The sequence below is a fragment of the Hirundo rustica genome, chromosome 13, assembly GCF_015227805.2.
Source record: "Hirundo rustica isolate bHirRus1 chromosome 13, bHirRus1.pri.v3, whole genome shotgun sequence".
NCBI lineage: Eukaryota > Metazoa > Chordata > Aves > Passeriformes > Hirundinidae > Hirundo > Hirundo rustica.
The window spans coordinates 584,282-610,164 of NC_053462.1; the positions used below are offsets into that span (position 1 = coordinate 584,282).

At 39.9% G+C, this 25,883-nt stretch overlaps 2 protein-coding genes across 4 annotated transcripts; one reads left to right on the forward strand and one right to left on the reverse strand.

The window, feature by feature from the left end:
* Positions 1–16,593, forward strand: CHRNA5 (cholinergic receptor nicotinic alpha 5 subunit). 3 transcript variants are annotated; one of them, XM_040077305.1, is made up of 6 exons: positions 1–106; positions 8,478–8,629; positions 8,928–8,972; positions 10,232–10,341; positions 11,279–12,110; positions 13,951–16,593. In XM_040077305.1, the coding sequence occupies exons 1-6, from the start codon at positions 1–3 to the stop codon at positions 14,110–14,112; spliced, it is 1,407 nt and encodes a 468-aa protein (XP_039933239.1). In that variant the 3' UTR covers positions 14,113–16,593. The 3 variants fall into 3 exon arrangements, with proteins under 3 accessions (XP_039933239.1, XP_039933242.1, XP_039933240.1); XM_040077308.1 differs by lacking the exon at positions 13,951–16,593 and having other exon boundaries at positions 11,279–11,572; positions 11,767–11,887; XM_040077306.2 differs by lacking the exon at positions 1–106 and adding an exon at positions 2,944–3,102.
* Positions 16,480–25,494, reverse strand: CHRNA3 (cholinergic receptor nicotinic alpha 3 subunit). Its single transcript, XM_040077304.2, has 6 exons — positions 25,275–25,494; positions 22,764–22,903; positions 22,652–22,696; positions 21,222–21,331; positions 19,109–20,120; positions 16,480–17,660 (listed from the first exon to the last, which is right to left on the reverse strand). The coding sequence occupies exons 1-6, from the start codon at positions 25,327–25,329 to the stop codon at positions 17,532–17,534; spliced, it is 1,491 nt and encodes a 496-aa protein (XP_039933238.1). The 5' UTR covers positions 25,330–25,494; the 3' UTR covers positions 16,480–17,531.
* Between the last annotated feature and the right edge of the window lie 389 nt (positions 25,495–25,883).

Consider the following 25,883-nt stretch of genomic DNA (forward strand, 5'->3'; position numbering starts at 1 on the left):
ATGGCCGGACGCGGAGCGCGGCTGCGCTGCGGCCGCCCCCCGTCCCTGCTCCTCCTCACCTGGCTCTGCGCGCCGCTGCTCGGCCAGCCCGGAGCCTCGCACGGGGGTAAGGCGGCTCGGGGCGGCCCCGAGGGGTGAGGATCGGCGGGGCCGCTGGGAAGAAGAGCGAAGGGTGAAAGGCGCTCCGGTGAGGAGCCGGGAGGGTGTGGGAGGAGAGAGCTCGGCCGCCGGGGGTCGCGGGGCCGCCGGGGGTCTGCGGGCGCCGCTGCCCGCCCCGGCTGTCCCCGCCTGGGAGCGCGGGCGGCGGGAGCGGTTCGTGAGGGAAACGAGGCGGGAATTTGCGTGAGGGGGGAACGCTGCCCGCGATGGCGTCTCTGCGCACCAGCTTCGTTTTCCGCGCCGTCAACTTTTTCCCGGACGAGGTTAAGGTAAGGCAGGTGCCGGGTCCGGTGGCGGCTGCCGAGGGAGGATCGCTGGGCTGCGTCGGCGCTCAGAAAACCAGCGGGACCTCCGGAGACCGCTGTCAAACGGGCTCACCAGGGCTGCCGCCTCACAGAAGAGGGGGAAAATGTCTTTGCTAAACTGCAGCTTTTCAAGTGCATTTTCAGTCTTGACTGCCTTACATTTCATCGCATTACATACACTTTCTAAATGTGTATATATGTAACGCTTTAAAGATCTCTCGGCTACCATAGCTTTGAGTTTTTGCTCTGCTCACTTTTTGAGGGGAGGTGCAGTTTTACGTTTGTGGTGTGTGCTCTGCATCTGGTACAGAGGTAAACTTGCAGAATGTATTTTAATAACCGTAATTTTGCATGTGGATGTGACTGCACATGAAAACAACCCTCTTAAAAATTTATACCAGAACTCTCTTTAGTTTGGTTGTGCTTTACTTTGACTTCAAAAGAGGCAGTCTCATAATTCAATCAGGATATAACTTTCCGAGTTGAAGGATGTAAAATAGCATGTGAAGCTGGAGTGTTTATAGAATTACACAAAGATTAAAGGAGCAAAATCACTGCTCTTGCACAGATATATTTAGAAACAGTTGTTTCAAAATGTTGCACTTATATAATTTGTAAGTACATTGCCAAGAGTTTTGCAGAATGTCTTGAAACCATAACTGCAATAATTACAGGCAGAAAGAAAATTAATGAAGGATAAATTTGATTTCTTTTTTATATTCACTGAAAATTGAAAAAGTGGTTGTAAATAGGTTTGTGGAAAGTTGATTGTATCAATGTCTAGGTTTTAATTCAGCCTACAGATGCTCAGTCTGTTATTGCTGAATGTGATTTAAAAGATTATTCTTTGTCTCAGCAGTTGGAAAAGTAGTGTTTTTCATTGTCTTCATGACAGAAGATGCAAAATCATTATGTTGCCTTATATGATTTATATGACTGCATGGAATTAGCTGCAGTCAGGGTAAGCCAAGATTTGCCTTTTGGCACAAGCCAGCAATTTTGACTTCACTGAGAACTGGTCATAATATAGTAAGGCTAAAGTTTTCTTTTCAAAACTTGTTTTTCCTAAAATAAAATGAAATTTGGTATAAGAGTGCTTGCAAATTAATTTGGCATTCCCTCCAGTTAGTAGTGAACTAGTATTTTATCTTGGCTAACTCTGAATTTTCAGGAGAAAATACTTGCTGATTTAATATACAGTCAAAGTACAGGTTTTGTTCTTGCTCTGAATTTTAAACTAACAGGTGAGACTCGAATACCCAAATGGAGATGAGGTTAACAACAACCTCTAGCCCTGCTGTGCTGCAGATCTGTGATGGTGTTTCCTTGGCAGTTCATGCGCCCAAGCATTTTCCACTCAGTTTAACGGAACAAATCCTTCTCCCCTCCCAACAGGAAGCTGCAGACTTTCCTGCTTGTATGGGTTTCTTGTGCTTTCTTTAGAGATTCTTAGAGGGATGAACGTGAGCATTGATTAGTGGAGAAATGTCTGTGTTGATTTGTAGAAGGAACTGTGGAAGGAAGTACTTACATAGTTTTCCGCTTTTTAGAATGGTAAAAGCTGGGGTTTGTGTGATATTACAGGTTTTGAAATCTCCTACTCTTTACCTGGTTTTGAACAATGTAGCTGATTTCTGTGAGCTGTAGGGTTCTGTGTTGCAGTGTATCCAAGACTGGAATGGAGCTGAGTGGGCAAAATGCCACTCGGAGGCAGAAGGTAATTGGTGTCCAATGTCTGCAGCACCCAGGGCTGCCCTGGCAGCCTCTGAGAAGCCCTGGCCTGTTTCTTATTTCCATAAGATCTTTTTTACATACATGTCAGATTTGTGTTTAATTCCATGACACATAGTGTCTAAATTTATACTTATCAGTGTATACTTCTGTATACTTGTTCTTCCTTGTGCTCCTTGTGCTATCCACACTTCTATCGAGCCTTTTTGCTGCTTGCTTTCAGCATTCCTCGGTGCTGACTTCACAGTCCATTGTCAGTCTTTACTGACAGGTCAGCAATCAGTGAAAATGATGCAGTGATTAAAAGAGAGATGGCAAAATCCTGGATCTGTTACAGGAAAGTCCTTCTGCTTTCAGAGTGACAGGATTTTTCCCCAGGGCAGACTGACATGAGGTAGCCTTTTCCTGTGGCCTGGCTGTTGGGCAGGGAGAAAGATGCCAGCTGTGTCCGTGGGAGCTGAGTGGAGCACGTTGGTGTGTCAGTGAGCTCGGGGGGAAGTGCTGTGGCACAGCACAGACCTGCAGTTACAGCTGCAGGTGTCTGTCACCGCTGTCACTAGAGAGGTGAGGCAGCTGTTTGGCACATGGTGTGAATTACCCTAGCACGGGTGTTCAGAAAGGAGCGGTCTGAGCTCCAATTAGCTCTGAATCTAAAGACTGTCAGTTCACATCTATTTCTTGGGTTAGCTTACAAACTACATGGCAGTCTGTTATGGTTATTACCCAAACTTGTGAATGTATTCAGAAATATGTGCCATAATTATACTTTATTGGTAAGCTGTTGGGGGATAGTTTCATTCTCCTTTACAGCTATCAAGTTGTAACTTTAACATTTTAAATTTGAGTTGAGTGAAAGAAACACCTTCCGTGCTTTCTGTGAGCAGCTCTTGTACCTTTGTGCGTATTGGTAAGTACTAAGTAGTATTGCAGTTCAAAATTCTTCAGTTTCATGTCCAGTATATGTAATTTTATTTTGTTACTGGTTGGCTGGAGGTTGATGTGCTAGGTAAGAGAGAAGACACAAATCCTCCCAGTGACTTTAAAGCCACTTTTTCCATGCAGGTGTGGTGACGGGGTTTGCCTTTATTTTTTAACCAGGGGAGGAAAAGATAGTTCAGGGAAGTTTAGAATGTAGTAGTTGGCTTTTCTGACTCCTATTCAGTAAGTGGAATAGTGTTAGTATTTCTGCTTTGACTTACAGTCATCCTAGTCAAGATGATTGTGATCTTTCTAAATGCTTGCTGTTAATTAAATGCTTGACTGTGATTGGATTCTGGGCAATTGCTAATGCATAGAAGGAAAAGTAGGCCAAAAAATTAAAGACCATGCAAGAAGAATGACTCATGATCCTTTTCAAAGGGTTAGAGGAATCAGTATAAAAATAAAACTTTAATTTAATATCTTACCTGTCTTTTTTACCTAATGAAATAATGATCAGAGATCATCTTAATAAGCATTACTAGAGTACTGAAGGCAGATGTACTGTATATATTCATTCACCTTCCAGATTTCTAAGCAAATTATTATTTGTAGTATGTAGCAGTTAGATTTGTGGATAATAATTTGTGTTATAATAGCCCAGAGTTAAAGAATATAATGTTAACTGCAAAGTATGGCTATTTTGCAATGTTTATTGTCCTTAGTAGTGGGGTTTTTTTTGTAATGGTATATGATTAAAAACATGCATTAGAAATATATATTACTTCTGAATATACCTCTTAACATTACACTTCTAAAAAGTGACCCTTTCCCCATGGGCCTCCTTTGAAACTGCACCCATTAGTGACACAAAGAAAACATGAAATCATTAACTCTCAATTCTGTCAATTAGAAAATGCTTTGAGTTACATTGTTTAAATTAGAAAATGCTTTGAACTCCATTGTTTAATGTGTGATGACCAGTGTTACACCTGCACTGTCAATCTGGCTCGTAGATTCTTTATCTAAGGAAGGGCAGAGGAATACAGAGTTCAAAGAAAGCTTATTATTTAGAGAAACATGGACTGTGATGTTCTCCTATTTAAAAACAAAGATTTATGAAAATACATCTGGGATAAAGCCTGTAACACGAAGTATTTCACTGGTAATTCTTATGAAACTAATAATGTTGTTAAATCATATTAAGATGCTAGGAAATTTAATCCCAGTAATAGTACAGTAAATTACAAAACTGTGATTCTTTTGTAAAACCCATCTTTTGTTTTTTATCTACAACATTTTAAAATTCAGCCATTAGCAGCCCATGAGAAATTTTGACTTGAGAATGTTAACAAGATAAATAGACACGTACATCTTTCAATTATGCTATTCATGCATCTGAAGCGCTTGTAGTGTTTCATCATATTTTCTAAATAGTTCTTCCAAAGTACTTTAATAATAAAAAAAAAATTGTTAAATACTTATGGAGGAAATGGTAGAACTGAATTTTTAAATCCGATGTTTTCAAGGTCAAGTGTTTCATTAGGATTTTTACTTAGCCTTTTGTCAAAAGTGTTCTCCAGCTACTTCAGAGTTTAAAAAAAAATGAATCATTAGTCTGCCTTGTGCATAAACATTTGCCTCCTTTGTGCAGGATTGAAATTTAGGCCATCCAGCATCATAGGTGATTTAGGTGTGGGAGGTTTGTTTGTTTGTTTGTTTGTGTTTGTTGCTTAATATGGACTCATACTGAAGGGGCAGTGAGAAGAGTTTAAGGTGCAAATAATAAAGTAAATACTGTCATTGAGAGTTACCAGTGAACAGTGCAGTGAACTGCCTTTTATTTAAACTGCAGAGGTTACCTGGCCTCAGTAATAATGAAGACATACAAATACATGCAAGCTTAGAACTGCCCTCCAAAGGCTACAGATCTTCTAAGTATTTATATCACTGAGCTAGTGGCAGGGCTGAGTGTTGCCATAATCTCTTGCCATCTGATTTCGTATGAGATTGTACTCTGAGTTGTTTGTGCTAATCCTGCTAGTCATAGGTTTTAACCTCTTTTGCTTTTTCTCCAACCAGCATAGCTACTCTGCTGCCTTAAGCCACTAAAACCGTTTTACCTGATTTCTGCTGCCTTAAGCCACTAAAACCGTTTTACCTGATTTCTCCTCTTTACATTTTTTCCACTTATCACCAGCTCTTCACAATTTTTTTTTAAATTTATGCTAATACAAGGAGTAACTAAGAATCACGGCCCTTTGTTGTAATCTTAAAATCATAGATACATGGAAAAGATATATAAAACATATACAGTCTGTGGAACAAATTATTTGAATGGTCTATTAAATAAAATGTACAAGGTAGGATTTGTTTTTGCCAAGTCTTAATATACTGTTACCATTCTCAGCCTCCTCATGGAGCTGTCCTTTGTTTAAGATGTCTTTTCTAGACCAGTTTGCCCCAGCATATTAATAAACAGAATAAACTAGAAATATTGAAAAATGTGGATACATCTGTGATCAGGAAAAAAAAATGAATAATTGAACTATATGGTTGGTAAATAATGGTCATTGTTATAGATCAGTGAGTATACTATAGGTCTGAGTATAAGATATTTGGAAAATAATCTGTAAATATATAAAAGCAGTAGGGGAACAAGTTCCCTTCTAGCATGGCAGAGGAGATGCTGTGTTGTAAAAACTTAATCTGGAAATAGCATGTAACCTGAAGATTCTATATCGTTGCACAGGAGGTCATCTTACAGGAACACAGAAATGGTGAAAGTGCAACTTTGCCTCTGCACTGCTTCAAGGTCAATTAATGGAGAAATAATATCCAGCTGCATAGTTAGTCTTAAATTGTATGAAAAATTCAATTGAGAGTTGTAACTGGAGGAGGGAAATGTAATTAATGGTAATATAAAAATCAAGTATTTATGAAATATTCGGCTGAAATATACACAAAACCATTCATAATTCAGGAAATAGGGATATAGAAATAGAGAAATTAAGGAAGCATTCTTTTGGATGCCTGTAAAATGTAGGGCTTGGCACATCTGTGAATAGCTACAAATAAGAAAAAAGTCCTTAGCTAATGAGGATATACTGAACCAGTTAAATATTTTTTTGGCACTTGTTTTCACAAGATAACTTGTACATGCACAACATTCTGATGCTGGATCCTTTTTGGCAGCAATTCTGATGTCCTATATCCACCTGAGCTATCTCAGTGGTAAAGTGTAAGTTGCCCATCAGTTCTTTGCACATCCCACAAGTCTACAGTCTTGAAATGGAGATGTATCAAATTGTAGAACGTGTATAAATAATATATTGCAAAGAACAGTAGGTTTGTGAGCAAATGAAATGCACTCTAAGCAAAAAGATTTGTATTTTTAAACAGAAGGGTGACCTGTCTTAAACCTCAAATGTTGATTTGGCCCATAGCAAGAACTGTTCAGCAACATGTTGCTGTAGGGTAAGGCTTGTAGGAAAAAGGGGTCCTGCTGCTCCCACTTGCTGATCCTATTTCTCAAGCTACATTCTGCTTTTGCTGCTACTATGGCACTTCAGAGAAATCTGGTTAGTGTGTAAAATAACCGTATTTCTACTGGACTGCCCCACACCTGCAGTACCAAAGGCAGGGAACTGCCCTTGCTGTGCTCTGCAGTGCTTTGGGTGTTTTGTCCTAGGGACCTGTACATGAAGTCTTTTGCAGCACAGGAATCCACTGCTGTCACACTTTGATGAATGGAAGGGAACTTAAAACTTAGGCTGCCCATCTTAATTTGTCTAGGCTGAAGTGGCTGCAGTCACGTGGGACTGAGTTAGGTCAATTCAAATTAATGCCTTAAGTGGTGTTAGCCAAGCCTCTGCCACAAATGCCAAGTCATGGAAGTGCTGGGCAAACTCTGAGGTAGCTTTTGCAAGTTTTGTGGGAATGAGAACCGATACCCTATGCAGGTGTGACACTACCTGACATCCCGTGTAGTCATCCCAGGCAACTCTAAAGTCCTAGTCCTCTTCAGTATCTATGAATTGCTGTACTGAATATTGGTGGTAATGAACTGCAAGTAGACATTATTTATGCTGCCTTTAATTGATACATTGTTTCCTTTAGATTCTTTTATGAGAAAGATTAAATACCACCCATGTTTTTTCTGCTTGTATCATTCCTAGTTGATCTACTGCTGTTATGTTGACTAAATTCACCTCCTCTCCAAAGGAAGCAATGTTAATCTTTTAAATCTTTCCATGTATGGATGACTGTCTCTGGTTTTAATCTGTTTATGACATTCTCTGGTGATTTTCTGCTTCTCATATGTCTTTTTTTAGATGGATGCTGTTAGTGAGCACATGATTTCTGGAAAGGTCATGCCATAGATTTATGTAATAGCATAATATTTTAAGTCTGCATTAAAAAGAGATGGTGGTGAGCTCCTTTCTTTTGTTTATGCTGTCCCTTAAACTGATGATAATAGTTGCTAGGTCTTTTTTTGGCACTAGTTTCCTTTTAAACTTCACTGGTAAGTAATAAAAATCTTTATCTCGAACATATGTCAGTGTTTTCTGGTGGTCATCCATGTCTGGAGATGAGACCCTTCCATGCAAGATGACGTGTGTAGTTTGTGCAGCGGCCATCTTCAGGTATTTCACACCACCTCTGAAAGCTGTTCTTACTCAAGTTATTTAGCTAGACTCTGATCTTCCCTTTTTGCCTCTCTTTTCTTTCCATCTTCTTTGCCCAAAATGACCCCTTGAGAGCTATGAAAAAGCACTAGAAAGGTGCATTCCAGTGTAACATTGGAATGGGTAGAGACATATTGGTAAGTAGTTTGGCATATGTGTCTAAGTTACAAAACAGTGTGAGGGAAAGTGCTCTACAACTGCAGCAAAATTTTTACATGGTAAATGTGGCCAAACATTAGAAGAAATGCACTAAACATGAAAAGACTGAGGTTTCAAACTGGATTGTATGTTATGCAATGTACTACACATGTGTAATGTGGATCTAGGTTGACAGAACTTCAGTCCCTTGTAGATCAGCTTTCAGTTTTAGAGGACTTCCATAGTTGCATGGCATTGGGTAAATGATACAAGAGCTTTTTGCCTACTGAGATTATCTTAATGTTCTTGAGTCATCAGTTTTAGAAGTGTGATAATGGTATGAGGATGCTAATAAAACCAGGTAACTTCATAAAATTCTGCTTCCAGGACCTTGGGCATGATTCCACAGACAAGGGGATGAGATGAGAAATTGAACTGTGCATAAAAAAGAAGCTGTAACCACACACAAGAATGCAGATCTACACTGCTCATTTGAATCAATGTTAATATGTATAATTTTTTTTTTTTTTAAATATAGCTGTGTCTGAACCTTCTTTCATTGCTAAAAGTGAAGATCGTTTGTTTAAGCATTTATTTGAAGACTATCAGAGATGGGTTCGTCCAGTGGAACGCTTGAATGACACAATAAAAATCAAGTTTGGCCTTGCAATCTCTCAGCTAGTAGATGTGGTATGTGCAGTAAATAAATTGTAGTTTCTTTCCACTAACTTTAAAAGGAGCATAATTTATTGTGAAATAATTGTGCCTGTTAAACACAATAGATTAAGCATCCTAAATGATTATCTGTCTAATAAAAATGCCGTGTACGTGGATATATAATGTTCTCATATAAACATACTTAGTAATTGGAATGCTAATCACTGCTTTCAGCAGTGTGTTTTCTATTTTAAGTTACAGACCTCTGTGAACTAAAACAGCTATTTCCCATGACTAGATTATTTTCTGTGATATATGCTTTATTTTACAGGATGAGAAAAATCAATTGATGACAACAAATGTATGGTTAAAACAGGTAGGTGTTAAATATTGATGAAAAATTCTGAAGCTTCATAACTGCAAATCAAAACTTGGGAGAAATTGTCTAGTTAATTGTATATTCAAAAAACTTGGGTCTTGCATGAAATTTTATTTCACATAGTATCTTCATAGAATATCCCTGGAAAAGCTTTAAAGGATTGTGACGAACCTCTTAAAAAACCATAACAACAAGGTAAATAAAAATTCACCAAATTAAAAGAAATCTGATATGGCATTGCATGGCCATTTAGTATACCAAGATGTATATATCCAACCATAAATTGCTGCTTCAGTACAAAAGTTTTCATTCAAAAGCTTTAAGAAAAGTATGGTTGATGTATTCTGTGTAATAGTTTTGAGATCTTTTTCCTGTGGGATATTTGAAATTATCGGATACACTGAAGAACTGATTACTGAAGAATTCCAGTTTCAGAGTTAAATATGCTTGCTAGAAGGAAATGCATTTTTCTCTTAAGAATATTTGGGTTTGGGCAGGAAAATGCCTCAAACTTTGTAATTGTAAGAGTCCAGTGCTAGATGTAATTGCCACTATTTATTTGGGAAATGCTGCTCGTAAATCATTCTTGATTTAACTGGGAAGAATCTTTGCACATGCTGGGTATACTTACTTATGGAATTATTTTTATTTGGGCTAATTCCTTTCTGTTTGTTTATTTGATTTTTTTTTTCTTTTGCTTCTCATTCCCTTCTTTTCCAGTAACTGTAATTTTAGGCCAAGTTTTTATTTTTAGGAAAACTTTTGAGACTAGTCAGCAAATATGAGATGGCCGTATGGCTTGATGATTCTTTGTGCCCTCTTTAATAGTTTCTGCAGATCTTCTTGAAACTGAACCAGTTTTAAGAGTTGGAGCATGATGGGTATTTTGTATAATGAAAATGTCTAAATTGCTTCTGATTAGCTTCCAGTCATTTGTATTATCCAGAACAAGCTTTTTTCAAATTTAATTTATACAGTTAAATTACATTATAATAGCTCTTACTTTTAAATACATGCTCTGAAAAAGGAACATCATATCTTAAGTTTCATACAGAAACATTATCAAATGTTCTTATAGCAGAAAAAAAATACTGAGTGATGTAACTACATGCCTATTCAGCAAATTAATTGTTTTATGCAAATTTTAGAAACCACTTTGATTGTTAATTGCCTTGTTATCTATTTTCATCTGTTATCACCCTGCTTAAATCCACTGCCCAATAATAATGATTTGTTTACCTCTCACATATCCACAGGAATGGATAGATGTAAAATTAAGGTGGAATCCTGAAGACTATGCTGGAATAACATCTATCCGTGTCCCATCAGATTCTATTTGGATTCCAGATATTGTGTTGTATGACAAGTAAGATTTGAATAATTTCATATAAAATGCATTTACTTTATCACTGCACTGACCAAACTGCTTCTAGGAGGTTCATTGGATAGACATAATGTGTACATTTAGTGGGCTAAGAACCTGTGGAAGAACTTGCTTCTGAATGCAAATGGACTTGCCATGTTAAATGCTCAAATGTTTTTCTTTACTTCTGAATGGAATTTCTAGTCACTTTGAAAAGGTTATTTTGTTGTGTAAACTTTTTTTCTTAATTAGAAAGAAATGTCTTGCACAGTGCTGGGTATAAATAGTGTAGAGTGATGGGAAGGAAGCAACTAATTTATGCTGTTGTAGGTCAGATTCAGACATGGAATTAAAGTCAGGTACATTTAACTGTAGGGGGTTGGTTGGGTTGGTTTTGGTTTTTTTCTTTTGAAAATTAACAGATCTTAGAAACAATAACTTTTGAATTAACCCTTCTGCACAACTCAGGTGGACATACAGTGCTTTTACATTTCCTGACTTGTTGAGTCAGGATAAAAGGCTGTTGCAGTGATTGTAAATTCAATTTTGGACACAAATATTATTTTATCTGTTTTGTGACTCTTTTTCTTCAATGATTATGATTTGGCCAAATTTAAAAGTACTAATTCTGTCTTACTAATAAAAACACCAGAGCTGGGTCATGCTGTTAATGATCAGGATTTTATAATCCATTCATAAGTCATTAGGACCATAGAAAATTGCACAGATCTTTTCAGGACTTGAAAATATTCTTCAATCATCTAAAGCTGTTTCCCTATGTGAGATTCAGATTTGAGGAAAAAATTGACTATAAAGACAATACAAAATTTTAGCTATCAAGGCATGGAGAGCAGAAATGACAATAACAAAGCATAATTTCTTCTTTAAATACACCCCCACACCCCATTGTAATGACGTGCATTTATCTCTCTTCTTTCAGTGCAGATGGACGTTTTGAGGGAACATCTACAAAAACTGTGGTGAAATATGATGGCACCATTGCTTGGACTCCACCAGCAAACTACAAAAGTTCTTGTACTATTGATGTAACATTCTTCCCCTTTGACCTTCAAAATTGCTCAATGAAATTTGGTTCCTGGACTTATGATGGCTCACAGGTTGATCTAATTCTTGAAGATTATGATGTTGACAAAAGAGATTTTTTTGATAATGGAGAATGGGAAATAGTGACTGCAACAGGGAGCAAAGGAAACAGGACTGATGGATGCTGCTGGTATCCTTTTGTTACCTATTCGTTTATAATTAGACGTTTGCCACTTTTTTATACTTTGTTTCTCATTATTCCTTGTATTGGGCTTTCATTTCTAACGGTCCTTGTCTTCTATCTTCCTTCAAATGAAGGTGAAAAAATTTCACTCTGCACTTCAGTACTGGTATCTTTGACTGTTTTCCTTCTTGTCATTGAAGAAATTATTCCATCATCTTCTAAAGTTATCCCACTCATAGGAGAGTACTTGGTGTTCACTATGATATTCGTGACCTTGTCCATTGTGATCACGGTCTTTGCCATCAATATCCACCACCGCTCCTCGTCCACACACAATGCCATGGCACCCTGGGTTCGCAAGATATTTCTGCACAAGTTGCCCAAGCTGCTTTGCATGAGAAGCCACGTTGATAGGTACTTTGCTCAGAAGGAGGAAACAGCAAACATGAACGGATCAGAATCATCCAGGAACACCTTGGAAGCAGCTCTGGATTCCATCCGCTATATCACCAGACACGTTATGAAGGAGAATGAAGTTCGCGAGGTGGGTGTGTTATTCCTGCTACGCTGATTTTGTACAAGTGGAAATTAGAAAACCAAGTACTTTACTGTGCAGTTGGGTATTAAAGATGCGCTACAGATTTCCAGCTTTCCTACTCCGCTGAAAGCTGTGTAGTTGTTTCCACTGGAAAAAAGTGCAAATATGGTACAATACTGAGAATATTTGGCTGATACAGTACAGTATTTGGGGTCTTTAAAAGTCTTCTGTTTTCTTCTAGAAGGTCTTGTCATTGTGAGACAATTGTCTGTGGTAAGAGCATGTACTGTAACTGTTCCCTACGGCACTGTTGAGATGACAGGAGAAGGAGCTCCTTTTCACTTTAATGCTGTACCTGAAGGATATTGTGAAAAATGCATTTGCCTTGTATTTTCTGAATAAATACTGCCAGGACTTATCTGGCAGCTTTCAATTCCAAATAAAAACTATTTCAGTGCTCTAACTGACATTAGTTTAAATACAGGCTATAGCCATATGTTGGTCATTTTGTGCTCAGATGAAATATGGATTCAATGACTTCCTAAGTGTTGTCTTCTACCATTACTATTATTTGTCCCTAAGTTTTATCAAAATATGTCAGAGGCTTTTTTTCAGTCCAGTGAAGTTTGTAGAAATATGGAAGTTTGTGGTGTACTGTCTGTTTCTGATGGCAAAGCCTGAGGTTCTTTCAGTCTGTATGGGAATTGCTGTCTTCTGAGGGCTCTGGTTGCTGAGAGTGTATTCTCCCATACAAGACTGGGAGTATATCCTCTAATGTGCCTTCTCAGGACTTGATTCTGACATTGTCACAAGGGATGTGGCCTAGATTTTTAATAAATGTATCTTCTGTACTGCTAAAGCAGCATCTAATAACCCTGTGTTCTGTGAACAACAGAAATAGAATAGTTCACTGTTAAATACATAATTTCCTGTAAATTAAGAGTTGACTGCGAGCGACAAGAAGTAAATATTTTATTTTTCAAGTGTAATGTTGTTGTTACTATAAACCTTGGAAATTAATATACAGCTGACTGGGGATTCATTTATTTTATTATTACTGGGCTCCAGAGATTGCAAGCTTTAATTGCAAAAGTTGTTAATAAACACAAGACAGCTAGTGCTATTGTAGCCTTACATCTTAGGAAGCATTAGGCTTGGGAAATGTGGATAGCTCCAGTTCAAATCCAAGACCATTGTTTGACAGGGTTCAATTTGCTTGCACAATTCTATTTGCAATACTTGCAAAACTGTGTATAGACACGAATAATTTTATCAAAAAGGAAAGTAGTCTAGAAACTAGTGTGAGTATTCTCCCCAATGCATAATTCTGTGCAGCAGTAACTGTGCAGCTTTCAGCAATTGTATGTAACACAACAGCTGCTTTGTACTAACAATTAAAATATATATATTATTACTATTTGGGAGATTTGGTTTTGGTTTTCTGGTTAGTTTTCTGTTGTGGGTTGGTGGTTTTGGTTGTTTGGAGTTTTTTTACAACTTTTGCTTCCAACTCTTGCTTGAGAATTCCACGTTGTGGTGTCATGTGCCATGAATCCTGCAGTATGTTGGAAAACGACAGACCAGTCTTGTCTCTCTATAAATGAGGATGTTTGGTGCTTCTCAGGGTCAGTTTCTGCATCAAAATCTACATACCTTATCAATCTTCACAGAACATTGTTTCTATTCCAACTCACAGTGTAATTATAAAATATTGTTCAAGAGGGTTCTCATATGGACGTAGTTGAAGAAAGTGTACTTTGAAATAACTAGGGATTTCAGGGTTTGGTACTGTGTTTTTAGCTGTTCTTGCACACACTGACCAGCTCTTGTGCTCTTTGTGTTTTAGGTTGTTGAAGACTGGAAGTACATTGCTCAGGTGCTTGATCGAATGTTCTTATGGGCTTTTCTTCTGGTTTCAATAATTGGATCACTTGTGTTATTTATTCCTGTTATTCATAAATGGGCAAGTATAATAGTACCTACCCATATAGGCAGTACAAATGCATAAAGCATCTTTGGAACCCTGTCCTGCTGATCTGGCTCTAAGTTTTGCAGTAGCTCTGTTTCCGTGTATGTTCTTTGTAGGGGTGTTTCTGATAGAGTGAAAAAAAAAATCCAAAATAAGAAAATTAGGTTTTTCTTAAAGCATGGCATTCCCAGGACACATGGAAATCAATTTGCTTATTGCCAGTCTACTGAGTTACTGCTAAGCCAAGTCAGAATTAAAAGAACCTTCTCAAGCCATGACATGATGATTTATCAAAAAAGCATACACTGACACCTACTGTGATATAGAAGGATTTAAATTTTTTGATGAAGATCACTGTAGTCCAATTATTAAATTACTATTTAAATACTGAATATTAAGTATTTGAAGTTACATAGTAGAGTTGCTTATTTTAATTTAGTATACAAAGGAGAATTTTTATCAATTCTCTTCAGTGTGTTGTAGAAGTCTTAAATTTTGCCAGAGTAATTTAAAATAATAATAAAAATACAAGTTAAAGTTCCTCTATATATAATATACAACTAAGAACAGCAATTTGGCCATGTTTGGCCTTTATAAATTTTCGGTGGAATTTGCTGCTAAATTTTAAAGCTTGTTAATTCTGTGATACCAACATGAGCATTTAATAAGCCTTAAAATGCCTAAAGCATATGTGTATATTGTGTCTCCATCAGCTTTGGAAAGGAAGGCAAAGGCAGTTAACTAAGTTCCCAAGGTGCTTAAGTATTCCAAGGGGCTGGAATATTCAGATTTGTTTACTCTTGATGAAGAATTTGATACAATGTGTGAGTTTGCAGACATGTTCATTATTTCCTGGCTTTGGGGGTTTCTCAGAATTAACATTTTAAGCACAGGCAGAAGGAATTTGTGCAGCATCTTTCTGAAGGAAATGGATTACAAATTATTATGCTGTGGAACCAAATGGAGATGATTAATGATTTTCGCATTTGCAAAACTGAACTTCAGAGAGCCACCTTGAATTAGTTCTTTCACTTACAAAACTGTATGTAACTCTAAGCAGCAAGGACTTAGAGATTTCGATATTTCCTTTTTCCTAAGGTCATTGAAAACGAACTTGCAATTTTTCAGTTATTCCATTAAAATATATGCCTTACATTGATTCCACTGCCACATTTCTTCCTTTCTTAAGAGCTTTGTTTCAGGAAAATACTCTAAAATAGTTGGGTGTTTTCCTACACTAAAGTTTTTTCAGTGTTGCTCATAATATAATTGCATCCTGTAGGCCTAATACAGGAGTGCCAGGCTGGAGCAAATCTTAGGAAGCTTTTGTTGGTTAAACTACTACATGAATAATAACATGTTCAGGTGAGAAGTTTTAATGTAAACTCTGCTATCTCCAATAATTTAAAATTTTTATAGTGATTATAAATTTGAGCAACAGATATATATTTCTCCCACACCCCCTCCCAGAACTCCTTTTGAATAGCCCTGCACTGATTATAATAGTGATTATAATAGTGATTACTTACGACATAACTTTTATATAATTGAATATTTATTTCAAAATGTTTTAATCTGCAGCAGATTCTTGGGTTTGTTTTTTGAGCTTTTAAGGACTCACAGATAGGGGAATGATATCAGGCAGGCCTTTTTTTTCTTTTTTTTTTTTTTTTTTTTTTTTTTTTTTTTAATAGCAGTTAGGGAGTCACTCTTCTTCAGTTACACAATTACATCTGACATTGGACATCCATGTTTCCTCTATCCCCATCATAACTTTAAGTTTAATTTGAAAAGATCTGATTTAATTCATTAATATAAGAGCTTCAACTTCTCACTATTACTGAGGTTAAAGAATGCATCAATGACTTTCTCTGTGTGCAAGTTGCAGAAATACTTCAGATAGCTTGTTTCCTCTTCAAACAACATTTCTTTTTAAAGTCTTCCATTGGTTTGAATTACTGAAATTTTCTCTTGCCTGCAGAGAAAGCAAAGTGAGTACTACTGTAGATTAGATATATATATATTTTTTAAACTCTCCATTTCATCTTTTTCCCCTTGTTAAATGATGTCTCCAGGCTGCCCAGTTATATCATGATGGGCAGCATATTGCCCAGTGGAGTCATACTCTATTGTAGTAACTCACAGTTTTTGCAAATGCATGATCTTCTTTTAGTGACTTCTAGTCTGATCATGATAGACTCGGATAACATAGCTGACACTGGAATCCTTGGTGTCTTCTGCTCATCAGGTGTGTCTGAAACAAAGTAATGTTAATATACTCAGAAGCATGGGCTTTTACTTCTGTAACTTGAACTGTATTGAACTGTATTGAACTCTAGGCAATGCTACCTTATATAGATTTCTGTCACTCGCTCAAAATAAATAAAAAAAAAGGCACAATTTTCAACAGTTTGATTCTATTTATTTTCATAAGTGTTATATTACTTGATACACACTGCATTTCAGTAAAGTTTTCCATTTGGTACAGAGAGAACATTTCGTATTTTTACAAAATATGATCTGATTACAGTGTTTTTGTTGCATTCTTTATTCATGCTCTTAAATAATCCGCAGTTACTGATTTTTTTAAAAAAGAGAATACATATATGCCTAAGCAACAATTCTAGCACACTTTACAGGATTTTTTTTGTCTACCTGCCTTCCCTTGGCGTAAAACACTTAACTACAGCAGGATGCTTCTGTATCCAAACTATCCTGTCAGAGTATTATGATCCTTTGCATTACTTGCAGACTGTGTTTTGTGTGTTTTACTTGTACACAATTCTAAACATCATTGGGTTTGAGCAGGTTTTTTTCCTGACAGCCTTCACATACATTGCAGTCTGGGGATACACAGAGTTTACTTTATGGCTGCTTTTTTACCATCCTCTGTTATTTACCTATTTGTTTTCCTTCTGTAATAAACCTCTCCTCAGTCCTTTCTTGCCACTTTGTGGGTCGGTTTGTACAGCAGTTGGCAATGTCTGCATTCCAGTCGCTTGGTCCTTGTGCTTCCCACCATTCCATCCTGCTGAGGGTATTCATGGAACTCACTATCAACTCCTTCCAGGTGCCAAGGAGGCTTGGCACCAGGCTATGAAACAAACCCAGTAGCCCAAAGCATTCAACTCATCTTGACTTTCCAAATATTCATGTAATTTAAAATTTCTTTACTAACCCCTTCTTAAATCATTCCTATAAAGTTTAATGTACTGCCTCCATCTCCATTTATTGCAGGAAGTAGCTGTAAAGCATAGCTCGTATTACTTTGAGATTAGCTGTCATAAAGATTCCAAATAATTTTTTTTCCACATTTTGAACAAAGCTGCCTTGGTCAAGTGAAGTTGAATCCAAGAGAGATCCTTGTTCTACTACACATGGAAGAGACATGAGGTGCTTGGAGGGGGATGCAGAGTTGGTTGCAGTTTTATTTGATTTCACAACATTTTATTTAATCTTTACATTTCATCTCCAGCCATGAGAGGTTGTAAAAACAATCCTGCTGTTCCTAGAATACATACCAGGATGAAAACCCATAGAAAAATACGATCAATTACCATGGCAACATATTTCCAATCATCTTGAATCTGAAAAGAAAAAAAGAATAGCCAGTTGGCATGTTTATTAGGTGAATAAGTTGCATTAGCAATAATAGTATTTCATATAAGAAGCATGTTTTTTCCTGCATGTAGATATCCTTATAAATACACAACTTCCACATCTGTTTTCACTGACAAATGAATTAATCTTGAAGAAGCTTTATCTGAAAATGCTCTTTGGAGCAAAGCCAAAAGCTGCTGCTCCAAATCCAAAAGTTTGTTCACCAAGATACTGGACTTGAGGAGACACAACTTCTCTATTCCAAAAATGAAAGTGTAAAGCTTTAAATTCTTAGATGAACAGGTTTGTCCAGAAAACGTTACTGAAAAAGTCTGCTCCTACTGGTCATTAGGTAGTATGTCAAAATCAAAGATTAAGTGGTATATAATTATTTGGTGCTTTATTATGTAGTACCAAAATTTGACTCTTTTTATGCATGATGTAGAATTCATCTCTGTACTTTCCATGTAAAAAGGGAACTAAGTTTGAAAAAACACCTGATTTTTCTAATTTTCTTTTCTGTACAGTGAATTTTATAGCAAATGACAATGAAGTATTCTATATGTTATATATTAATAGTAACTCGGTAATCATATTAGTTACTATTGAGATTACAATTCAAATTTTTTGTTCTTCTTCGAGAATGATAAGAAATGAATAATGCATTTGTTGTTTTTGAAATTTGGGGGGTTTTTTTAGCTTGGAACTTGTTTGTTAAGGGAAACTTAAAAACCCAAAGCAATCCTGTATTTTCTGTACCAACTCAATCTAAACAGAGTTCTGATTTCAGTATAAACAAAGTGAAGTTAAAATGAAGTGCCATAGTTTGGGGATTTAAAAATTGTGATGGTCTGGCTACTGCTCATAGTATGTTTGAGGAATACGGTAGAATAAAACCTTTTCATTTTTTTCTCCTTTACTGTATTAAGATGCACCTTTATGAAAGATGCTCCTCCCTGTCTTGCAGTAGTTGCCTCATTTAGCTACAGCACTTTGCAGCAGCAACAATGAGCACCATCATCACTGTGAGGGACATTCACTCTTACATTTCTGTTGTTGATGATAAGCTGTGGGAGGGAGAATGTAACTTTCTAAAGGCCATAGGGTCAGCAAATTCCACTATTAAGATTATAACTTGGAAAATCATAACTTCAACTCTCAGGAGATGGGTGCTTCGGTCTGTTCCCCTAGCAGTGATTACCTTAACGTGTCTCACTCAGCATATATATTGTCAATAAAGAGATCACTGCGGCAGAGCTGCTCCTCATTTATATAAGTTCAAAATTGCACATATTTGTAATACAGCTTGTGTAATTTACTTGCATAAAATAATGCTCTCTTTTATCTTTTTTGTCTGTTTGAGATCTTTTTCTTACCAAACACTCTAATAGCAAAAGGTATCTGCAGTTTGAGTAACAGTAAAATAGGTTCTTACCTCTTTTGCTTCATTCTGCATTTTCATATTTTCTGCAATGTATTTCACACTTTCAATAGCATCTCTCATTTCTGGAGACAGAACTGAAAATGAATACATAGGATCTACAGACTCAGAGCTTGAACTTCTAGTGAGATTGCTACTGAAATCCGAGATCTTTGTATGCTGATACTGACAGCAGCTGCACGCCGTATCTTGACAAACAAAGCCATCTTTGCAGCATTTGGTTTCAGAACCATTGATGCAATTTAAGTTTGAAAACTCAGAAGTGAATAATGGTTTTGGCTTCTGATTATTCTCTTCATCACTGGCAGGTCTTGTCATGAACATGATCCGGGGGAGTAAGTTCAAGAAAATGGTTCTCACCCACACGGGCATTGTGTGTGTCTTGGGTGTTCTGTAGTGCACATTTAGTACAAATACTGTAATGACAATTGAGAGAGTTACAAATATCATGGTGAAAAGGAGGTATTCCCCAATAAGAGGAATTACCAGGGAAGTGGAAGGTATGGTTTCTGTGATAACAAGAAGGAACACTGTTAAAGAGAGAAGCACTGATATGCAGAGTGTCACCTTCTCACCACAGTCTGAGGGCAGATAGAAAACTAATACAGTCAGAAAAGAAATCAGCAGACAGGGAATAATCATATTGATAGTGTAAAATAAAGGTAAACGCCTAATGTAAAGAGAATATGTGATGTCTGGATATATCTCTTCACAACAGTTGTATTTGATGTCATGTTTATACCCAGGAGCTTTAATTATAGCCCATTCTCCGCTCTCCCAGTAATCTTTCAGGTTCATTGTAGAGCCAATTAAAACTAAGTCAATTTTGGCTTTGTCATAAGACCAGGAACCAAACTTCATGGTGCAGTTCTGGTAATCAAATGGGAAGTAGGTTACATCTATTTTACATGAACTTTTAAATATAGCTGGAGGTATCCAGGTCACATCACCCGTGTATTTTAAAAGGGCCTTTGTCTTGTCATCAACCTGGAAATCTCCAACTGCGCTGTAAGGCAAGTAAAAATAACAAAAATTAGAATTATCTGCTCCAGGTAGTTTCATACGTTCAGATTGTATATATTAACTCTAATCTGTCTTGGAAAAGTCAGCCATTATTTGTTTACTTGGAGCTGAATTGCTCACGCAAGACTGAGTCAGTGACCATCATAAATTTGCACAGTTAAACTGAACCAAATAGCTCTATAAACTCACCAGGGAGGAGCTGAAAGCAAATATTCTCCCTTATTAATAGCATGGCTTAGTGCAATCAATATTCAAAATGGCAAATAACAGATTGCAAATGGCAGGCTGACTAGATGAGTCTTGTGGGCCCATTCCAACAGAATTATTTCATTCTATTCTCTTCTAGATTGATCAAGCACATCAGAACTCAAGGGATGATAAGAATATTACTGCTATTTCCATGGACAGTGCAGGTAGTAACTATGGAAGGAAGGATTAGGACTGGGGTGTATCTTTGCATAAGGAGTGTATTTGGTAAGAGGTTCAGTTCCACTTTGGTAACTTACATGATCCTGAGGATATGAAAAAGTAAAATTAAAGGGTAATTTGAATTTTTAAGGCCCCAGTTAGAAAAGGAGTGTCATCACTGTTGATCCATAGACCTGAGTTTTGGATCTGTGTAGTTGAGTCAATTTCATTAAGAATTGCCTTCCTACAGATCCATTCAGTTATGGTTTGGCTCTTTACAGTCTGAGAAATTGACATCTAAAGTAAACTTTATCTGTGGCTTTTATTTGTCAAAGGTGTTAAATTGTGAATTTGACTGTTAAAAAGCTAGAATCTGCATTTCTTCCAGTTAAAGTTGTGACTCACAGGGGCTTGTGAAGGGGAAAAGCCAAGTTCACTCTGGCCTGTTCACTTGCAGCTCCAGGTTAGAGCTGGATCCTGCCCAGTGATGCTGACATAGCTGGCATGAAGGGGAGAACAGCAATGGGGGGGATGCAGGACACAGCTGTGTTGAAAAGCAGCTTTTCAGTGCATTCTGTGAACGTGCTGCTGATTTTTTTTTTTTTTTTTTTTTTTAGAACTGGTAACATCACCCCTCTCTCCCTGAAGTAAGAAGTTAAATATGCAAGCGCCTTACTTGTTATATAAGACAATATCTGGCTTCCAGATCTGGCCAGATGGAACTCGGATGAATTCAGCACCTCCATAGTCTGCTGGATTCCACCGAAGCTTGTAGTCATTCCAGATCTAATTATGGCAGAAATGAATCCATGTTAGGTTTGTGAAGAAACTGAAATTCACTGGACTAGATCTGAACCAAGTGCTGTCGTATCACTTCCTAGGTTGATTTATGTTGGATACTACAGTGTTTAGATGCTTCTTTAACAAACATGTATGTGTGGTGTTTGTTCATATGCAGGTTGTAGGTGGGCCTAGATATCTAGACCTTGTTGTTCATATCCACATATGACTTAAACATATGTGACTCTGCCCCAGGAATGCCTACTCAGTAGCTGGAACAAGCTGAAAAAAGGAGTGAGACACTTTTTTCAGAAAGTGTAGGACTGTGATAACTTTGATCTCGAAAAAACAGGTATCTGTGGGACAGTGGAAACAAGTTCCTGGAGGCTGTGGTGCAAGCTGTGAGCATCACTCGAGGCACCTTGGGCCAGAGAGTGCTCCAGCGTGTTACGGCTCAGGTAACAGCCCTTGTCACTAGCGCTTGTTAAACCCCGTTTTAACGAACTCCAATATCAAGCTGGAGGTGGGAAACTAAGTTGGTTACTAAGCTGACAGCAACAGCGAGTAACTGCATTTTTAAAAAAGCCTTTTAAACATGAAATACACATTTTTGGTTTGTTGTCGCTTTACGGGAGCTAACCACCAGCACCAAGTGGCGCTGTTCGGGACCTCCGTGCCGAGGTGCTTCCCTTGCGTTGCTGTCTGCTAAGGCAGCGCGTCTGGAAGTCTCCAGAGCAAAAATCTCGTATTTAGCGACTGCACTAAGTGTAGCAGCCCTCCTCTGCTCGGCTCCCGTCCCTTCCCTCCCCGTCCCTGCCCCGCTCCCGTTCCGTGCCCGCCTCCCGGGCGGCGCGGCGGCCGCTGGGGGGCAGCAGCGCCCCGGGGAAGGGCTCGGGCAGCGCCGCCGGCGCGGAGCGGGGAGCGGGGAGCTGGGGCGGCTCTCCGGGCATCCTGTCCAGGGCTGCTCTCCCGGCATCCTGTCCAGGGCTGCTCTCCCGGCATCCTGTCCAGGGCTGCTCTCCGGGCATCCTGTCCAGGGCTGCTCTCCCGGCATCCTGTCCAGGGCTGCTCTCCCGAGATCCTGTCCAGGGATGCTCTCCCGGCATCCTGTCCAGGGATGCTCTCCCGAGATCCTGTCCAGGGATCCTCTCCCGGCATCCTGTCCAGGGAGACTTCTGTGCCCCGAGTGACCCGAGCCTGGCGCCGGCCCCGCAAGCCCGGTGCTCCCGGAGCCCGCAGACGCCTCTCTGGGCGGAGCGCGGAACAGTTCCGCGCCGGAGGGGATGTGAGCCGGTGTCGTCCGGGCTGTCACCGAGCGCTACTTACGTGCTTCAGCCACAAGTTGGTTTCCATTATCTGGTTGACCTCGTCCTGGAAAAGAGAGGTGTGTCGGGAGAAGCGCCGGCCCTGCTGCGGTGTCCGGCGGGGCAGTACTCACCACCTTCACCAGCTGCGACATGGACACTTCGAACTGAATGATAACAGGGTCCGAGACGTTCTTGACGGGGCGTACGAACTGGTTGTAGCTCTCGAAGAGGGCCGCGTAGAGCCGGTGCTCGGCCTCGGAGCCGCCGCAGCCTGCGGAGGGCACGGGGTGAGCGGCGAGCGGGGGGTGAGCGGCGGGGCAGCCCCGTGCGGGGCAGAGCCGCCCCACTACCGCCCTGACTGCGCAGCGGCCCCGCAGAGCCCCGGCCCCGCAGAGCCCCGGCCCCGCAGAGCCCCGGCCCCGCCGAGCCCCGGCCCCGCCGAGCCCCGGCCCCGCCGAGCTCCGGCCCCGCCGAGCCCCGGGCCCGCCGAGCCCCGGCCCGCCGAGCCCCGGCCCCGCCGAGCTCCGGCCCCGCCGAGCCCCGGCCCCGCCGAGCTCCGGCCCCGCCGAGCCCCGGGCCCGCCGAGCCCCGGCCCCGCCGAGCCCCGGGCCCGCAGAGGTCCGGCCCCGCCGAGCTCCGGCCCCGCAGAGCCGTGGGCCCGCCGAGCTCCGGCCCCGCCGAGCCCCGGGCCCGCAGAGCTTCGGGCCCGCAGAGCCCTGGGCCCACCGAGCCCCGGGCCCGCAGAGTTCCGGGCCCACCGAGCCCCGGGCCCGCCTCTCGGGGAGCAGCCTGCGTGAGGGGCATTCGCTTGGGCTGCGAGGAGGAGAGCAGGGAAGGGTAACGCTACCAACAGAGGTTTTCTAACGCAAGTCTGCGAATTAGTTAAAAAATTCGTTTCGGGGAATTACTGAAGAACTGAGGGTGCAAAAGCCCTTTGGCCTCACGGTCCCAGGCCCCCGAAACTGGCAAGGCCACGGGGCTGTGGAACAGAGGAAAGGGGAAATGTAGGCCAACAGACCAGGCCGCTGGTAAGGGGTCAGAACGCCTCGCAGTAGGAGTAGTCCCAGGAAATGAGAAGTCTGCTTTCTAGTCTGAGTCATGATTGCATGATTACAGTGAGGATAACAGCCTGCTTCTTAAAATATTAAAAAAAAAAACCAAAAACCCCAAAACACCACCAAAGTGCTTAACTGTTACTTTCAAAGACTTTTCAGCACACTCAAAGAAATATGCTGATTACCCCTTTATTGTTCTAAGTAGGTTTTATTTATAGTAGATTCTTGTAGTCCTTTTGCCACTTGTAAGTGCAGTTCATCGTACCCTGTGGCCAGCAAAAAACTGCAAACTGAAATTCTTAAACAACAAGGTACATCACCTGTTTTAAGATGAGGTGTGAGAGCCTGTATTTTACACTGCCATTTTACTATCAAACTATCTAGGCAATAACCGTCCTGACACTAGTAGAAGCCAGTGGCTTTTTATTTTTAGAGGGCTATCTCTTAAACTCTCTTCTGGACAGCACATCCTCATGAATTCTAACAGAAACACCAGAAAAGGTCAGTTTGTCATTAAAGGATAGCACTATGCAAATTTGTCAAAGGCACAAGCTGAAGTCTGTTGAACATATTCTACAGTTCCTTTGGAACAGAAATATGGATACATATGAAATACTAATATTTGCAAGGAAGGGCATGTTTCTTTTCTGCCAGTTGTTTTTTAGTAGAGAAAGGGGGGAGGCTGAAGTATCTGCAGGTAACAGACTACACAAAGCAGGTGTTACTCTCGAATCTGAGAGTCCTCACCTCTCTCCCTCAGATAAGGGTTCCCCTCGTGTGAAACTACTCAGCTAAAAGGTCTTTTGTTTGTTTGGGGGATTTGTTTGGTTAATTTTTACTCCCTGTGCTTTCTCTTGTTCACTTGGAGTGCAATTGTGTTTTCAGATTAGTGAAATCATTCAAGCTAACTTGCTAACTAAAAAATGAACACTTTTTAACTGCAGGCTTGCCCATATTATTTCTGGATATCTTCTATCTCTTAGACTGAGATTTCCTGGAATAAATACCTCCCAATCTCATAGGTAAATAATTTTAAATCTAGGTCTTAACAACTATTATAGTCAATCCCAAACTGCCAGCCTTTTTACATGTCAGCACTCTAATTAAATCTAGCATCCACTGTTTCTAGAGAAGTGCATTGATGTGGTTTCTGTTTAAGTATTTTGTGCTTTCCATATCTGCAGACAGAAGACGTGCTGTTTGCAGCACGCACTTAAAGCTCTTTAATGTTGTCACTTTCTTGTCTTCTCTGCAATATGTGAAACCACACTTTTATGTGTTAGGTGCTTTTCCTTCATGTTAAAATGGCTTTATTGTCCTGTTTGGCATCTTTAATCAGGACTACCTAACTACTTTGCAAGGATAAACTTAACACACACACACACACACACACACACACACACACACACACAGAGTGAACAACAAGCTATGTAACAGAAAGAGCTATACCACAATTCTGTACATTTGCTCCTTAGGTTGGAGAGTGCTTCTGCACTTCTTAAAAATAATTTGCACCAAAACCATCTCCTGCTCCCCTTTTCAAGCCTCCCTTCACCATCAAAAAATAACAAATCAAAGATCACTCACCTTGACAGAGAAAGCAAACAGCAGCAGTTAGAAGGAGAGTGTTCAGGCTCTCCATGATGTTAGAAATTACTGCTCGTGGCCGGGGGCTATTGAGGACGAGCTTCGCTCCAGGACTGTGGGAGCAGCGGGAGCAGGGAGGGCTCGGCTCCTCCGATGCGTGAAATGCCTGCAACCAGCAGGCGGCAGGACCCTGAGCGCGGCTCTGCGCACTGAGCTCCCATTAGCTTCGCTGTGCTGCCCCCTTTCAAGCTGCCCAGGCAGCCAGAGCTTTGGAAACAGCAAATAAAGTGCAGGAAAAACAGATGTTATTGTAGGCAAAGAGCAGTCTTCTGGCACAGATAGTGGGCAAGAGTCCTTAAAATGGTGCATAAATGAGCCTGGTAATCTAACAACGCTGAAGAGTTTTCCAGCCAGCTGCTATACAGGATCCTTATCTTACCAGAAGCTCGTGCCAATCTGCTAGGGGAAGTTTAATTAATACAAATCTTGTAACGGAATTGTTCTGAAATTAATATTGACATTAGAGATGCCTGATTTAGCAGTGAACTGAGATCATGGGCCTGATTTCCAATTATGCTGTTGAGGTTTTTTTTCCTGCTTGTGTCTCAT

Excerpts from the sequence above, each read along its gene's own strand:
- CHRNA5 (XM_040077305.1), top strand. The coding sequence starts at position 1 with ATGGCCGGACGCGGAGCGCGGCTGCGCTGCGGCCGCCCCCCGTCCCTG. Across the intron at positions 8,630-8,927 it reads TCTCTCAGCTAGTAGATGTG|GATGAGAAAAATCAATTGAT; the intron begins GTATGTGCAGTA and ends TTTATTTTACAG. Across the intron at positions 10,342-11,278 it reads GATATTGTGTTGTATGACAA|TGCAGATGGACGTTTTGAGG; the intron begins GTAAGATTTGAA and ends CTCTTCTTTCAG.
- CHRNA3 (XM_040077304.2), bottom strand. The coding sequence starts at position 25,329 with ATGGAGAGCCTGAACACTCTCCTTCTAACTGCTGCTGTTTGCTTTCTC. Across the intron at positions 22,697-22,763 it reads TGTCGCAGCTGGTGAAGGTG|GACGAGGTCAACCAGATAAT; the intron begins GTGAGTACTGCC and ends TCTCTTTTCCAG. Across the intron at positions 20,121-21,221 it reads GATATTGTCTTATATAACAA|CGCAGTTGGAGATTTCCAGG; the intron begins GTAAGGCGCTTG and ends CTTGCCTTACAG.